This window comes from Pollicipes pollicipes, unplaced genomic scaffold, assembly GCF_011947565.3.
Source record: "Pollicipes pollicipes isolate AB1234 unplaced genomic scaffold, Ppol_2.1 Scaffold_3447;HRSCAF=4054_pilon_pilon_pilon, whole genome shotgun sequence".
Lineage (NCBI taxonomy): Eukaryota > Metazoa > Arthropoda > Thecostraca > Pollicipedomorpha > Pollicipedidae > Pollicipes > Pollicipes pollicipes.
In genome coordinates this window covers 6756568-6774397 of record NW_023596297.1, presented here as the reverse complement: position 1 = coordinate 6774397, position 17830 = coordinate 6756568, and the positions used below count along the sequence as shown (strand labels likewise).

Here is a 17830-nt window from a genome sequence, read left to right as displayed (position 1 = left end):
CACCTCGAGACTCGTGGCTAGGGCCAGTGACACTCGGGCCTGACAGGTCGGTAGCAGAGGAGCTCCGCGAGCCGGCAATGTCTGAGCGACAGAGGGCGACAGCCTTGAACCTCAGCCGGCGGCGGGGCCGGCCGCGCCGCCGCCGGCCGGCAGGTGCAGCCGAGCCGGCGGCCGGCGCCGCTCAGAGCCGGCCAGTCGTGACCGGACCACGGTGTCAGCATGTGGCGCGCGCTGGGGCTGCTGCTGTGCGTGGCGCTGGCCAGCGCCGCTCCCAACCTGTTGCCGGGCGACCCGCGTCTCGAGGGGGGCGAGCACCACGGGCACCACGGCGATCACGGCGAGCACGGACACCACGGCGAGCACGGGGAGCACGGACACCAGCACGGAGCTCACGGAGACGCGCACGGAGAGCACGGTCACGCGGCGAACTCCGAGGAACACGGCCATCATGACGCCGACGTGCCGGTGACCGCTGACTTCGGCGCTGGGCTGGAGCTCGAGCTGGACGGGGTAGCGCGGGACGGCCACTACAACCCGTTTCTGCCCGACTACCACCCAGCGGCGAACGTGGCGTCGCCGTTCGCCGCGCCGGGAGTCGCAGACGACCGCCGACAGGAGGCAGCCCCCGGCGGCGGTGAGGCGCCGGCGCCCAGCCCTGGGTCCGGCACCATCGCGCCGGCCGACCTCAACCTGAACCCAGGCACTGGCGGCTCGGGCCCGAAGGGTCCGGTGGCGGCCGTGTGCGGTGCCGGGCTGGTGTGCGTGCCAGAGGCCTCCTGCGACCCGTACACGGGTTTCGTGGTGGGCACGCTGGTCCGGCCGCCGGCCGACCCGTCTCAGCCGACGGTGGCGCTGCAGCGGTGCGAGCTGGCGACCCAGGGCGTGACCGCGGCCGGCGTCTGCTGTCGGGACACGACGGGCAGCGTCGGATCCTCCGGCCCGGCGCCAGCGCCCCCCGCGTCCGCATCTCCCACGCCCGCGACTCCCGCGCCCGCGCCACCCACTACCAGGACCGCACCGCCGTTCGGGAACAACCCATTCCTGAGCGGCGCTGGCGGCGGCGCGTCCAAGCCTGGCCACTTTGCGAACAATCCGTTCCTGACCGGAGGCTTTGGCGGCTCGTCTCCAAGCCCTGACAGCCAGCAGGTGCTGTGCGCCTCCGACCAGCGATGTGTTGAGCCTGAGCTGTGCGGAGACGACGGTTACGTCATCACGGACGGCGCTGGCCTGGTCGACATCCGCCAGCCGACTAGCACGGTGAGCCGACGATCTGACCGGACGCTCCCTCCGCTGACCGGACCGGACGCTTCACCCCAGCTGACCGGACGCTCCCCCGCTGACCGGACCGGACGCTCCCCCCGCTGACCGGACCGGACCCTTCACCCCCGCTGACCGGACCGAACCCTTCACCCCGCTGACCAAACAGAACCCTTCATCCCCGCTGACCGGACCGGACCCTTTACCTCCGCTGACCGGACTGGACACTTTACCCCACCTCCCTGACCGGACCGGGCCCTTCACTGCCGCCGGGCGTACCGCACCCTCCACCCCTCCCCCCGCCCCATTCGAACTGTACCCTCTTCTCCACTCCCCCAGGACTGATGGCTGTACGCAAGGGTTGGGGAGGATTAATGGACGTAATTACCCTCGTCCGAAAATGAGGGCTCCCTAACACTTAACTCGCCTCTCTGCCCCATCTAAGGCGCCAGCCTTGGTTCACTGGATCGGTTCTCATATCCTTCGCCCAAAGTAATGTTACCTCCTTTGCCGAGTAATCGGTGGCTTCTCACAATCACCACCGAACGCGCACTTCCACATGGCTCCACCACGTGGCATGTGCCTGTGTGCATGCACCAGATCCCTGCGTCTGGGCTCTGGCACGTGGGGCCCGGCCAGCGTGGGGACCCGCTGCCTGTCAATCAGACTGGGTCACGGTCCCAGCAGCCCCTCCCCTTCCCCGAGACGTTGCCTCCAGCGCTGCCGCGGCGCCGGGGGAGGAGTGCATGGGCCGTTGCCCCCAGCGCTGCCGCGGCGTCGGAGAAGGGGAGTGCATGGGCCAGGCCACTTCCTGCGCCGCGCTCCCCATTGACAAAAGTACCTACCTGATGTTGCTACCTATGGCATCATAAGTGCCCACATTACACAAAAGTGGCCACACCCCAGGCCGCAGGATCTGCTGCGACGCTGTGGCGTCATAGGTTGCAACTTGTGGACGGCGTTTGACGATGAGGAATGCGGCCCAGGTGGGGTGCGTAATCAAAGGCGGCTCATACGTTGGCCGCTACTGCCTACGAAAGGCGGGAGGCCAAAGGTCTGAACCAGGCCTGATTGAACTGAACCAGTTGAATCTAAGCTATCACGGCACGGCGAGAAAATAAGCTTGTCCCTAACATGTGCTGAGGTAGAACATATTACATGTTGTGTTATGAAGTAAGAGCATGTTATGTTAACATAGAACATGTTATGAATCGAGACACCACGACCTATGGTCCCACTCGCCCGTGAATGAGGGAGCATACGAACATTGAGCATGGTGCTCGCATGGGAAACATTTGCTATGTGACGCTTTATGACGAATGACCAATGTACACGGCTATCATAACGAACCTGACGTCCAGGAAGTTGGCGATTTCTGTGTCCAGGGCATAAGAATCATCAGAAACTGGGTGCGAAGGCCCTTTGAAGTAAGGTTTTTGGCAAGGTATTCAGTTATTCCTTTCTCCAGACGCAGAGTACAGAAGGGCACGCCTGCATACGACGAGCTGACCTTTGGGAAGATCCACGAGGAACCATAATCCCGGCCCAATGACGACGTCGGTCACAGCGCGTGCTGGAATGGTGCATGGCTGGCATTTAACAGGGCTTCGTTTTTCGTTTACGTAAGAGGTATGAAATCTGCAAGGGTCAAGCTGTCAGAAACTTAGTCGTAAGTTTCAACAGCCATAAGCTTCTTTTCGGCTCTTTTCGTGGAAGGCAACCAATTCACGCCTGGATAAAGCATGTTTCGATGCGCGAAATGGCGTTACACAGGCATTGGACCGGAGTGACCCAAGAGCGCTTAGCAGTCCGGGCATGTCAAAAGAAATCTACATGTTATTGCTTGGCTAAGAGTTCATATTAGGTTGCAGGTACATCAGTGTTAGCTGCGCTACGGGTGCCAACGATATTGCTGCTTTGCACAGCGAAGCAAGCGGAAATCGCCGATTGGTCTCTTGTTATGTCTATTGTAGGTCCCTGATTGCGTATGTGCTAATAACTTTCAAGCATCTTCAATGCAAATCTTTGCATCTACGAGGATACTTCATGCCAACATATGCAGTCCGAGTGCGTCTGCTGCGACATCTACGATTCGAGAACTTCATTGCTTCCGCCGGTAATTGGGCGTACTGTTGGAGCAGAAACTAGCAATTGGTGCGTGCGAATAATGACGTGCACCTGCGATCGGATGATTCCACAGTCTTGGATCAGAGCACTCACGACCGCAAATTTCCCGGAGCAGCTGCGCACTAATCAGCTGAGCGAGCGGAAGAGGGGGGCGGGGGGGGGGGTTGTAAGGGGCGGCAGGAGGGCAATCCCCGACGGAAACGTAATATGTGGCTCTGGCTTTGTATTAGAACTGAGTAAGAACGGAGTTCGGACCTGAGGATCGGAAGAAAGGACTGTTGTGTTCCACACGCGGCCAGTGCAAGAGGGACATCAGGGATTTAGTGTATCCGCTATACAGCTGAACCAAGAGGAAGGCAACGAAAAGCGTCACATTGCCTGGGGATAGCAGACGGCTTCAGAACAGGTACGAACATTCAAGGAAAGGTCTACACCCGAAAACTCCACCCGTTGTGGGAACTGGGGAACTCCGCCCTCTTCCGGTCTTTCTGAAACGAGTCCTTGCCACAAACGCGTGCCCACCTTCTCGCGGTCCCGGCACTGACATTAGGCTTCCGAATGCATGCAGCTCTGCGCTCCGCCTATCGTGCCGTTGCATGCAACCGTCTTAACATTAGCCAGGCGCCCCACTGCCTGTTACGTCATCCTGTTGGTGGCTTGTGCACGCGTGGTAGTCGCCGTGCCAAGGCCGTGAGCCGGCCCTGGAGGGAGGATGTACCGCCGGCAGCGGCGCGACTGAACTTCCGGCCCAGCGGTGCGCGGCGCGCCGCATCTGCCTCAGCACCCGTGGCTGTTGAAGAAGTCGTCCTTCCATTCACACACTGGCCGCGGTGTCATGTGCGAAAGTGAAACGGTTCATTCAAAGGCTGCTTTGATTTGCCTTGGACTATCTGGGATGATCAGAACATTGTATTGTATTGCATTGCATTACAGTGAAGTACCAAATAGTACGGTTCAATACAATGTGCTGCTCAAACCGAGAACATGTGCTAGGTTTGAAAACAGCTTCAATGTGCACCTTCAGTCACCCAAAATGCCGCCGCCATGCCATAGATGCATTACTTTTGGGCGCATCAACAAGCTGCGGACATCACGGGATTCCCGTTTTGACGGCGATTTTATTCCTAACTCGGAAGAACTTATGTAGATCGTGTGGTGTAGTCTCAGTGTGGAAAGAAATATCAATGATTTGTGACAATGATCTCAGGAAATTATTAATAGTGGATCCTAATCTATCTAACTAAAGAAGCTTCGCATATTTGCACAAATTCGGAATCACGATTTTTGTATAATAAAACAGCCCACGACCAAAAGGTCCGCACGTGGGCGCTCCGACTGCATGGGCGCACCTTGCTTTAAGTTGCCATATCACATTTTTTGTACCTGTTTTTTAATTTTCAAAAATGGCAGCAAAATAAGCAGCGAAAATGACGGTGACGCAGTTGTTAAGATATTTTCTGGGATGCACACCCAGTTCAGGCGGACGTTTCCTAGTCCTCTGAACGGGCTCGTGTGCATCTCCTTTTGCCAGTGCAGATTTTGGCCGAGTTTGGCCCGGTATGTACCGGTGTGTGATCATCGCAAGGCCGCAGAACGGCAGGTTAATCAGCCTGGAGCGTTAGCTAAAAAGGATAACACTGTCTCTTTTATTAGGTGATGACCAATTGAATGCAAAGTCACAGCACAAAACCTGCTGATCAGTATCAAGTTTGAAATATGTTAGATTGAAATAATCAAGAAATTGGTGTCGTCACTGCAGAATGGGAAAATAATTAATCCCTAGAAGTAGGTGGAGGACTGACCCGAGTAAATTGAAGTCTGCCTGGCTGATTAAAGGTGCCCGCTGTACACGCCAGTTTGGACAGTCGATGAGCCCGTCCTGAATCGGACCAGAAGACGTAACTGACCGGGACGAATGTTTTGTTGACGTTGCATTTTAGCGAGCAGGCCTTTGCGAACGCGGTATTTAATGTGTAAAATCTCCCGTCACGTTGACCTATTTTTGGACCGGCGGGAAAATGCGGGGTTCCGAGTTGTCAAATAGACAGGGACTTACCCTTCTCTATTCTATCGTTGTGTATATACCGAGTGCGCTGTTACCAGCCTCGAGTCCGGTACCTAAGGCTCGTGAACATTTAGGCCTTGTACCCTCACGCCATCTGACAATGGTGCACAAAACCATCCAGGACCCAAGGCTGCTCCACAAAGCCGTCCAAAAAGCAAACATTTGAGAAATGTATGAGTGAGAGCTCTCAAACACTGCGCTAGCAGTGTTCCTCGTCAACCTCCAATAAGCTGTGTTTATTTTCCTTACAATTTCCAAGCAATCGGGAACTCATAAACAGAGACTGCCTCCAGCTGCCACTGGAATAATTATTTACGTGTAAAACTAGATCGAGCTATGTGGGTGCATCTCATCCCGTCTCTTCGATATCCTTCTATTTGGTTTGAGCTTTGAATGCTTTAATTCTATTTATGATTTCTTGACTTCGGTCAAAAACAACCAACCGAGTGCTAATTTTATTTTCCTCATCATTGCGAATGCCATTTCAAGAGGCTAATTTCTCAGATCCAGTTAACATTTTATAACGACAGGAATGCCAAATTACAAACATTAACACATAATCTCAGCAATGAAAACCGCATACACGACCTGCGTCACGTTCTAATCAACTCTGAATCCTTTACACTACAAAAGCTCAGATTTCTGAACCACAGGAATACTTCTCGCGATGGCCACGAGCTGGGTACTAGGTCATAGTACTTACATGCAAATACCAAAAGACGCTACTTATGAAAGAAGACACATACTGATCATGAAATTCGTACCTAAATAAAAAAAACACGGGAAGCGTGCACGTAGAAACAAAAACTATTGCTATGATAGAAGAGTGGGTCACGAGTATCGACATGAAACTTATAGATGACTGAGGCAAGCGGCTATGATTGCGAAATCACGCGACCTTCATGCATGCAACGATGCATAGACAATAACCTACTTTGCATCAAGGCATGCAGAGTGTAAGGAAACATTAGGAAGTACAGCCTCCAGCGGAAATGCAGATTGCACAGTTCCAGAGGCAAGCTCCACTACACAACCCAGACCCCCTGCCTATTTCACACGGCTGACATTTCTGCCTCTCTCCGTCTGCAGTACTGCAACACGCCGGTGGGCCGGGGCACCTGCTGCGCTGACCGCCCCGCCCCCGCCCGCCCGCTGCCTGGTCCGGGCCCGATCCCGGCGCCCCAGCCGGGGCCGGGCCCGATCCCGGCGCCCCAGCCAAGGCCGGGCCCGATCCCGGCGCCCCAGCCGGGGCCCGCGCGGCCTGCCGGCGGCAGCCGTGGTACCGAGGTGAAGTGCCAGGCTCCTCAGCGCTGCGTCCTGCCGCCCGACTGTGACGAGGAGGGCTACATTGTCAGCAACGTCGGCATCGGCCTCATCAACGCCAGGGGCGGCTTCCAGAGAGAGGTAAGCTGCAGAAGTCTGGAAGTGCTCAGGCTGCACGGGAATAACGTAAGTTCATGGCGTTAGGTTTGTTGATGACAGAGTTTTCGAAGCACCACTCTCATTTATACTGTTGTTTGACCGGGGGTGCAGCCAGGATTTTTGCAAATGAGGGCGAGGGGGGGGGGGGAGTGAGCACGCATCACACTATTTTTTAGCTTTCTGTCGGGAGCCATTTGTGGTGAAAAACAAGAAAACTCGATTCAAGGGGGCGGGTGGAGGGCATGTCCTCCTGGCTGCGGTCCTGTGTTTCACATTCGCCCTTTGGGATTTTTCCCTTCCGAAACCTACGAAAGGAGGGCCTCAGAGCCCCGTAGAATCTCAAAACTAAGGAAGCTAGAACCACGGGGAAAATGACAAGGGAAAGCTCTTATCAAGCTGCATCAGGTAGGTGTAGCTGGAAAACAATGCATCTTACTTTTGACAGATTAAATTAGCTCATTACGGTCAAATTAACATTTTACGAACACCTTTTGTCTCAAAACCTGAGCGTGCTGCCGGTGTAGGTGTACTTTCCTACCTAACGTTAGAAAAAATCATTGCACACCATTCGTCGTGTTTAAGGCGGCACAAATCGTAAATAATCTCAAAACAGGTAGAATCATGCTCCTACCTTCAAGTTTCAATAACTTCGATGGCGGGCTCCCGAGCGCCGCGCGCACCGCACCGCCTGGACTCCCCAGCGCCATTTCTGCGTTGCCATTGCGTAAATACAATATTTCTGCTTACCAAGAACTCTACAAAATGTACGGGACCAAGGTAAACCATTCGTCGTGTTTAAGGCGGAACATATCGTAGAGAATTTCAAAACAGATAGAATCATGCTCCTACCCTCGAATTTTAATAAATACGATAGCGAGTTCCCGAGCGCCGCACGCACCGCACCGCACCGCCTCGACTCCCAAGCGCCGTTTCTGCGTTGTTGCGAAAGCACAATATTTCTGCTTATCAAGAACCATAAAACATGTACGCAATAGGTAACAATAATAACCAAAGTAAACCAAACCAAGGTAACAATAATAAAGCAACCAAAATCGTTTCTTATCGAGTTTAGGTACATTTACGAAACACACAGGCCAGAATAGTCCAGAACATATCCTAAACCAGCCTAACCTAACCAAACCTAACCTAACCTAACCTAACCTAACCTAACCTAACCTAACCTAACCTAACCTGACCTAACCTAACCTAACTGAGAATAGACCAGAACCTAAGCTAAGCTAAGCTAAGCTAAGCTAGCCTGACCTGACCTAACCTAACCTAACCTAACCTAACCTGAGAATAGACCAGAACCTAAGCTTAGCTAAGCTAACCTACCCTAACCTAACTAACCTAACCTAACCTAACCTAACCTAACCTAACCTAACCTAACCTCCCCACCCTATATCCCCTTCAACCCAGCATCCCATAGCTAAGCTAAGCTAAGCCAGCCTGACCTGACCTGACCTGACCTGACCTGACCTGACCTGACCTAACCTAACCTAACCTGAGCTTAGATATAAGCTCATAGACCTTATGAGCTTAGATATAAGCTAATAGACCAGAACCTAAGCTTAGCTAAGCTAACCTACCCTAACCTAACTAACCTATCCTAACCTAACCTAACCTAACCTAACCTAACCTGACCTAACCTAACCTAACCTAACCTAACCTAACCTCCCCAACCTATATCCCCTTCAACCCAGCATCCCATTGGCGTCCATGTTCCATGCCATATATAGGTGCCATATAGTGAGCTTTTATTTAGCTGTCATGTTCTCATTTTGCTTTACATTCCCCACCCAATCCCCCTGCAACCCATGGTCCCGTTGGCGTCGAGGATCAAATTTCATGGATTCTTGTTACCTTGACCCGGTACATTTTTATGGTTCTTGATGCTGCTTGATGCACAGTAATGTTGCGACCCGCGCAGTAATGGCGCCGGTGTCGCGGGTGCTGTGTGTGCGGCGCTCAGGAGCTCGCCATCGTAATTATAAAAAATTGAAGGTAAGATTATGAATCCACCTGTTTTGTGATTATTTACGATATGTCCTGCCTTGAACACGACGAATGGTTTACTTTGGTCCCGTACATTTTGTAGAGTTCTTGGAAAGCAGAAATATTGTATTTACGCAACGGCAACGCAGAAACGGCGCTAGGGAGTCCAGGCGGTGCGGTGCGCGCGGCGCTCGGGGGCTCGCCATCGAAGTTATTGAAATTCGAAGGTAGGAGCATGATTCTACCTGTTTTGAGATTATTTACGATACGTCCTGCCTTTAACACGACGAATGGTGTACAATGATTTTTTCTAACGTTAGATAGGAAAGTACACCGTGAAAGTGCTGCCAAAATCCGGAGGACGGCGAGGAAGATTAGAAAGTCAGCCATTTGGAAACTAAAACCCTATAAGATTAGCACTAGTGACCATATACATCCACCTGTGGTAGTTCTATGTCAGGTCAAAGAGATGAATGTTGCATCGGTTCATACGGCCATATCAAGAACTAAACAGGACACTTCAATGAGAGGAAACAGCCTCAAAAGCTCCTTTTTAAGCTGTGAGATATATATCATTGAGACTTAAATTTGATGACCCTTAAATGGTCAGGTATAGACACAAATGTCAGAGCTTGACTCAACTTGATCTGGGATGATTTGACATTGCAAATGCCACCAGAACGATATAAATGCACATTAGAGTGGCGAAAACGATAAACACAGCCTAGCTAACTTCTTTAAATTGCATTTCCAGCAAGAAATAATCATTATTTGTCGCCTTCGACCAAAATGCCAATGATGTAGGCCCAAGGAAGGCATCGTGAGTCATGAACTGCCGGAGTCTAAAGCTTCAAATTTTCACATACGTGAAAATGAGCAAAACTCAGCCTACCGGAAGCTTTGCGCTGCTATAAAAGCTATTTGGACGGTTTGCTGAAAAATAAGGGTGTCTGAACCCTGCTCCTCTTCGTAGGGTGAGCCTTAAATCATCCCGACAGATGAGACAGTAAATAAAATTAAAACAATGAGCAAAATTCATGTTAATCGTGAGGTAGCATGGAGCTACCTGACGAGGCCACGAAAGGAAATAAAAAAACCGCAACAGCACGGTCCGTGCAGTTGCACTGCCTCGTAAACTTTGCTTACCGTGCGGCAATTGGAATGCGTATTAGAATGATCGGTAGAACAGGACGTGACGTCACACAATTCCGAAATAAAACTGTGGGACTACAAATAGGATGACGCACACGAGCGATATCATTACAGAGAGATTTTGTCGTCCACGCATTTAAGAAGTAGCCATCGAGATGAAGCTGTCATCTTCTTTGCCTGATGCCTAACTATAACAAAATATGCAAAAAAATAGCATACGTACTAGCGTCATTCTACCGGTTTGCGACCTGCTGGCTTGGAGGCTTAGCGTTTCGTGACAGAATCTCAGTGTTCCATGACGTCACTAGTCATGGACAGTTGCGTCACGGAATAGTGCATCGCAGAATGACAACCTGTTCCTCGCCGCACACTGTTTTTTTCTGCCGTGCAGTTTTGCCGTGTGCCCGAGGGCGGCAAGGGCCGCTGCTGCCAGCCGCGGCCCTCGGAGCCGCTCCGTCAGGAGGTCGTCTGTGATGCCGGCACTGAGGACTGTGTCAGCCCGGGCCTGTGTGGCAAGGACGGCTACATCATCACCGACGGCTCCGGCCTGCTCGACCTCAGGATCAAGGGAAAGCAGGTCAGTCTGCCAGCCTGATGAGTCATCACCACGCCGCGCATGACCCGAGGACGCACGTGCAGTCTCCCTCGCCACGTGGCACCATCTATTATGAGAGGTACCGATGCCGCCGCAACATGTGCGGGGTTCATTCCATTCAACGGTGCGTCGAAATGGGATAGAGATGGGATAGAGATGGGATGGAGATGGGATAGAGATGGATGCCAAACACATGACATGAGACAATATTGATCATTCTGATGTGTATATGTGAATGTCTGCCGATGGCAGACATCCACGACTGCAAGCGACGTGAGTCATCGCCAGAGCACTCCTCTTGCCGGGGCCTCTTTTGACTTGCTAACTAGCTGGGTGAGGGGGACACGTGGCTCGCTGTCAAATTGTGCGTTGCACTCCAAGCATTTGCAGCGCAAACAGTCCAACAGACCCTTTGAACTTTGAACTCGGCAGTGGCTGCATCATTTCACAAAATATTGCTGAGTAATGACCCTACCGCGGCTTGTCGTCACCACCCATGACGTATGGTGGAGTCATATGGGTCAGAACCGATGGAGTTTGTATTGTCATACTTTTCCACATTACGTCTATGACCCATCCATGGCGGTTACACCTATGGCATCCATCTGGGCATCTCCATGGCAGTCAGCCTCCGCTCAGAGACACCTTACGAACCAGCAGCTCGTGAGAGGGCTGCGTCCATTGAAAATGCGTAACAATTATTAACTGAATAGTCAGCCGCTCTAGTGCTGTGGGGTGTTGTGCTTTTGCCACGGGTCACGTACTTATGGTGAGCAGCATGAATTTGGGACGAGCAACCGAAACATAGGCACGCACATTGATTCCGAATGTTTTTGCAGGCATGTTCCTAATTATTGAACGAAATGCTTGAAGAACGACTTCAGTCGTTAATCTTTTCAAATAGACTAATCTAACGACTGGAGATATTTCGCACGGTGCTTTATGCTGCGTAACGATATTTGGTAGATATCATTGACGGTCTAAAGTTTTATATCCGCGATCTTCCGCTGACGCCTCGTGTCCGGTTTTGTTTCCGCGATCTTCCGCTGACGCCTCGTGTCCGGTTTTATATCCGCGATCTTCCGCTGACGCCTCGTGTCCGTTCTGGCAGTACTGCCGGGACTCTGGAGGTCAGGAGGGCATCTGCTGCCTGCGGCCACCGACCACAACGCCCGCGACCAGTCGGCCTCGACCTCGGGAAATCGCGTGCCAGGGATCCCAGCAGTGCGTCACACCCGAACTTTGTGATGAGGACGGCTTCATCATCACCGACGGCTCCCGTCTGATCGACATCCGCTTCCACAATAAAGAGGTAGGGCCGGCAGGCTTGTGCTCTATCAAGACGTTTGCGTATCCTGTATCCTGTATCCTTACCATGCAACGCTGTTTCTGCTAGGCCCGTCAGTAGCAACCTCACCACTTACATAACACCGACGCAGACCGCACAGCAGCCTTCTCAACATTTTGTGTTTGCCTGTAACAAATTCCGTGATTGTTCCAAATCTGTACAAACCCAACTGCTACTCATTCAAAATGGATATCAGCGAATTTATCCAAACCGTAGTTATTTCCAAAGCCGTCTACCCGTGCGACTTGTGAAAATATTTCACCTTAACAAAAATGGACACCAAGGAATCCATTCATATACTTTTGCTAGGCCGACTTGTTGCGCCTCGCAGACTCTGTTTGCTTCCATCTAAACATATGAAGTCCGGACCCGCCTTGCCTTTATCACCCACGACATCAACATGCACGGTGACTAGCCTCAGGCTGAAACAAACGATAGGGATCAAATTACGCTGCTAGCCCTAGGCCGGCTACTGAGCGTTATTTGATCGGTTAAGTAGACACCATAGGCGCACCAAGCCACACTCTGTGCGTCAAGCATTCGAATTTTTCTTCCATGCGCATCACCAGTCCGGTAATAGGCAGGATGCGCTCAAAGACGCAGTGGAACATGCTAGGACGCTGTCGTATATGGCATGCATAAAGACAACATCTGTCAGGTCACCATTTTAATGTAAAGTCTCACCATGTCCGTCAACGGAGACAGCGTTATTTGGCCCGTTTCCACGCACGCTGCCACGTGTCATAACACAACACGTATGATAAAATCGTGTACCACGTTCGCCAACAAAACCGCCCGGAGAAATCCGAACAATCGACACCAGGTCCATCACCGATTAAGATATAAAACTGCATGCTCACAGAATCCCGTTGGGATCAACCATGGACGACGACAACCTCAAAAGTGAGGGATTTGGCATAGCGATAAGGATACTCAGAACCTACCCCTTTGCCTTCTGTCTAAGCATGCATGAGGATGGCATTTCAAAAAACATGCGCAACACTTAAAATTTAATCTGGACTAAAAGATCATCCAGTCGAAGCCAGTCAATAAAATGGGTATAAAATAAATGCTGAATAAATCGTTGAACTGCAAATGTGAACTGCGTGTACCATTTTGATGCCATCAATGTTGGTACCGATGGACACAGAACGAAATAAATAGCAACAAAAGCCACCTCACCTATAAAGTTTACCACTTTGTGTTAAGTGAGAAAACATTGTAAAAAGTCATTATGGCCAGTGCCTTCTGTTTCAACACATGAGACCAAGTCTAAAGCCGGTGGCTTCAAGCTTTGAGCGGAAGCCAAGCCAGCAGCTTCAGACTTAGGAAATTTCAAGTCCAAGCCATCCCATCAGCTAATCATTTAAATTACAAGGCTGGAACAAAAGCGGAATCTAATATACCACGTTATTTTGTGGAACTTAAGCTCTCTTTGTGTCCATTCAAACTCCATGGAAACAAAACATCACAGGGTGGCGCGGACTGTTTGACACAATTGACTCACATTAGGGTATGAAAAGTTGTTTGGACTCTTGTCTTCGTCTTGTCTGTTACTATGCGCGCAACGTTTCAGACACGCAATTGACTCGCATTAGGGTATGAAAAGTTGTTTGGACTCTCGTCTTCGTCTTGTCTGTTTCTATGCGCGCAACGTTTCAGACACACAATTGACTCGCATTGGGGTATGAAAAGTTGTTTGACTCTCGTCTTCGTCTTGTCTGTTACTATGCGCGCAACGTTTCAGACACACAATTGAGTCGCATTAGGGTATGAAAAGTTGTTTGACTCTCGTCTTCGTCCTGTCTGTTACTATGTGCGCAACGTTTCAGACACACAATTGAGTCGCATTAGGGTATGAAAAGTTGTTTGGCTCTTGTCTTCGTCTTGTCTGTTACTATGCACGCAACGTTTCAGACAGTTAGTCCACCGGCCACCGTCAGGCATCAGTTGATTCCGAAAATGACAGGCTGATTTTTGGCTTTCAGGCACGCATATGTCACAGCCTGAAAAAGTTGTGTGGCAGGCTCATTGGCACGACGGGACGGGGTACGCATGTTCTTGTAAAAGTCGCTACTGCGGTGGACTGAAATCATCATGACCAAGCCGATGACAGCATTCTAAGATCTTATGATGCCGAAGCAATGAGGGGCGCAGGCAGGATGAGGCGAAGGCTGGCTTTAAGCCAGACCCATAATTTAAATAAACTGGAAGACAGGTTTATGTGACAAGCAAATATTTGTCAGCACAAAACTTTCGTAATCCCTCAAAATATAACTGCGATAAATATACAGGATGTGAGAGTGGTAACAAATTTGGCATGAGCCAAGTGCTGACTTCAACGCTCTTCTGTTTTCTTGTGTAGTGGTGCAGATCACTACACAAGAAAAGGTTCCATCAAATCGCTGTGAACCCCTCTCCATGAAGTACAGTGATTGCACGGATCGAGGCAAGGGAGTACATCCCAGATCCCAGAGAATGTCCGGGCACCCAGTGGACCCGCCTGGTTACGGGCCTGCGCATCAAATGGCCGCAAGGCCGGATCGATGTATCCCGTTTTGGAGCAATGAGGCCCTTTGCTGGATTTAAAGATGCACTTTGTGAATCGTAAAGATCCTGTTCTGGATCAGAAGTTTCTTTATGCACCAGGAGGCCGTTTTCCCGCACAGAACGTCTTGTTTTCTGATAACTTTGCTAGGATAGCTAGCTAGCTAGATTAGCAAGCTAGCATGGCCCAACTGTCGACATTTGTTTACTTGAGTATTGATGCATGCAACAACTTTACAAAGGAGCACATGCCCCGGCACCCCCTCTCCCCCCGCTCTGAATTAGACACCGCCCAGGACATCCCTCTGAGGAAGCCCATGCCGTCCCGGATGGACCTTACAAATTCCTACCCGCGCCCTCCCTAACTCAAAATTCTTGGCGCCGCCCTGCTTGTCGAGCGTCACGCGGACATCGCGTGAAGAGCGGTGCTGTGCATGTTTCCCTTCCCAGCCGTGCCCACGCAAGCTCGTTGTCGTGGTCCCTGACCGCCCCGTCTTTCTGCCGTGCAGTTTTGCCGTGTGCCCGAGGGCGGCAAGGGCCGCTGCTGCCAGCCGCGGCCCTCTGAGCCGCTCCGTCAGGAGGTCGTCTGTGATGCCGGCACTGAGGACTGCGTCAGCCCGGGCCTGTGTGGCAAGGACGGCTACATCATCACCGACGGCTCCGGCCTGCTCGACCTCAGGATCAAGGGAAAGCAGGTCAGTCAGCCGGCCTGATGAGTCATCACCACGCGACGGATGACCCGAGGACGCACGTGCAGTCTCCCTCGCCACGTGGCACCATCTATTATGAGAGGTACCGATGCCGCCGCAACATGTGCGGGGTTCATTCCATTCAACGGTGCGTCGAAATGGGATAGAGATGGGATAGAGATGGGATAGAGATGGGATAGAGATGGATGCCAAACACATGACATGAGGCAATATTGATCATACTGATGTGTATGTGTGAATGTCTGCCGATGGCAGACATCCACAACTGCAAGCGACGTGAGTCATCGCCAGAGCACTCCTCTTGCCGGGGCCTCTTTTGACTTGCTAACTAGCTGGGTGAGGGGGACACGTGGCTCGCTGTCAAATTGTGCGTTGCACTCCAAGCATTTGCAGCGCAAACAGTCCAACAGACCCTTTGAACTTTGAACTCGGCAGTGGCTGCATCATTTCACAAAATATTGCTGAGTAATGACCCTACCGCGGCTTGTCGTCACCACCCATGACGTATGGTGGAGTCATATGGGTCAGAACCGATGGAGTTTATATTGTCATACTTTTCCACATTACGTCTATGACCCATCAATGGCGGTTACACCTATGACATCCATCTGGGCATCTCCATGGCAGTCAGCCTCCGCTCAGAGACACCTTACGAACCAGTAGCTCGTGAGAGGGCTGGGTCCATTGAAAATGCGTAACAATTATTAACTGAATAGTCAGCCGCTCTAGTGCTGTGGGGTGTTGTGCTTTTACCACGGGTCACGTACTTATGGTGAGCAGCATGAATTTGGGACGAGCAACCGAAACATAGGCACGCACATTGATTCCGAATGTTTTTGCAGGCATGTTCCTAATTATTGAACGAAATGCTTGAAGAACGACTTCAGTCGTTAATCTTTTCAAATAGACTAATCTAACGACTGGAGATATTTCGCACGGTGCTTTATGCTACGTAACGATATTTGGTAGATATCATTGACGGTCTAAAGTTTTGTTTCCGCGATCTTCCGCTGACGCCTCGTGTCCGGTTTTGTTTCCGCGATCTTCCGCTGACGCCTCGTGTCCGGTTTTGTATCCGCGATCTTCCGCTGACGCCTCGTGTCCGGTTTTATATCCGTGATCTTCCGCTGACGCCTCGTGTCCGGCCTTGCAGTACTGCCGGGACTCTGGAGGTCAGGAGGGCATCTGCTGCCTGCGGCCACCGACCACAACGCCCGTGACAAGTCGGCCTCGACCTCGGGAAATCGCGTGCCAAGGATCCCAGCAGTGCGTCACACCCGAACTTTGTGATGAGGACGGTTTCATCATCACCGACGGCTCCCGTCTGATCGACATCCGCTTCCACAATAAAGAGGTAGGGCCGGCAGGCTTGTGCTCTATCAAGACGTTTGCGTATCCTGTATCCTGTATCCTTACCATGCAACGCTGTTTCTGCTAGGCCTGTCAGTAGCAACCTCACCACTTACATAACACCGACGCAGACCGCACAGCAGCCTTCTCAACACTTTGTGTTTGCCTGTAACAAATTCCGTAATTGTTCCAAATCTGTACAAACCCAACTGCTACTCATTCAAAATGGATACCAGCGAATTTATCCAAACAGTAATTCTTTCCAAAGCCGTCTACCCGTGCAACTTGTGAAAAAAATTTCACCTTAAAAAAAATGGACACCAAGGAATCCATTCAGATACATTTTGCTGGGCTGATTTGTTGCGCCTCGCAGACTCTGTTTGCTTCCATCTAAACATATTAAGTCCGGACCCGCCTTGCCTTTATCACCCACGACATCAACATGCACGGTGACTAGCCTCAGGCTGAAACAAACGATAGGGATCAAATTACGCTGCTAGCCCTAGGCCGGCTACTGAGCGTTATTTGATCGGTTAAGCAGACACCATAGGCGCACCAAGCCACACTCTGTGCGTCAAGCATTCGAATTTTTCTTCCATGCGCATCACCAGTCCGGTAATAGGCAGGATGCGCTCAAAGACGCAGTGGAACATGCTAGGACGCTGTCGTATATGGCACGTATAAAGACAACATCTGTCAGGCCACCATTTTAATGTAGTCTCACCATGTCCGTCAACGGAGACAGCGTTATTTGGCCCGTTTCCACGCACGCTGCCACGTGTCATAACACAACACGTATGATAAAATCGTGTACCACGTTCGCCAACAAAACCGCCCGGAGAAATCCGTACAAGCGACACCAGGTCCATCACCGACTAACATATAAAAATGCATGCCCACAGCAAACCGTTGAGATCAACCATGGGCGACGACAACCTCAAAAGTGAGGGATTTGGCGTAGCGATAAGGATACTCAGAACCTACCCCTTTGCCTTCTGTCTAAACATTCATGAGAATGGCAGTTCCAAAAGCATGCGCAACACTTAAAATTTAATCTGGACTAAAAGATCATCCAGCCGAAGCCAGTCAATAAAATGGGTATAAAATAAAGGCTGAATAAATCGTTGAACTGCAATTGTGAACTGGGTATACCATCTTGATGCCATCAATGTTGGTACCGACGGACACAGAACAAAATAAATAACAACAAAAGCCACCTCACCTATACAGTTTACCACTTTGTGTTAAGTGAGAAAACATTG

General features: G+C 51.1%; 1 protein-coding gene across 1 annotated transcript in view; it reads left to right on the top strand.

The window, feature by feature from the left end:
- The first annotated feature begins 210 nt into the window (after positions 1 to 210).
- Positions 211 to 17830, top strand: part of LOC119091552 (uncharacterized) — a 32463-nt gene continuing 14843 nt past the window's right edge. The window contains exons 1-6 of the mRNA XM_037214363.1: positions 211 to 1257; positions 6539 to 6853; positions 10410 to 10595; positions 11725 to 11925; positions 15018 to 15203; positions 16372 to 16572. Coding sequence (XP_037070258.1) covers positions 220 to 1257; positions 6539 to 6853; positions 10410 to 10595; positions 11725 to 11925; positions 15018 to 15203; positions 16372 to 16572 — 2127 coding nt within the window. The 5' untranslated portion in view covers positions 211 to 219. The remainder of the gene's footprint in view (positions 1258 to 6538; positions 6854 to 10409; positions 10596 to 11724; positions 11926 to 15017; positions 15204 to 16371; positions 16573 to 17830) is intronic.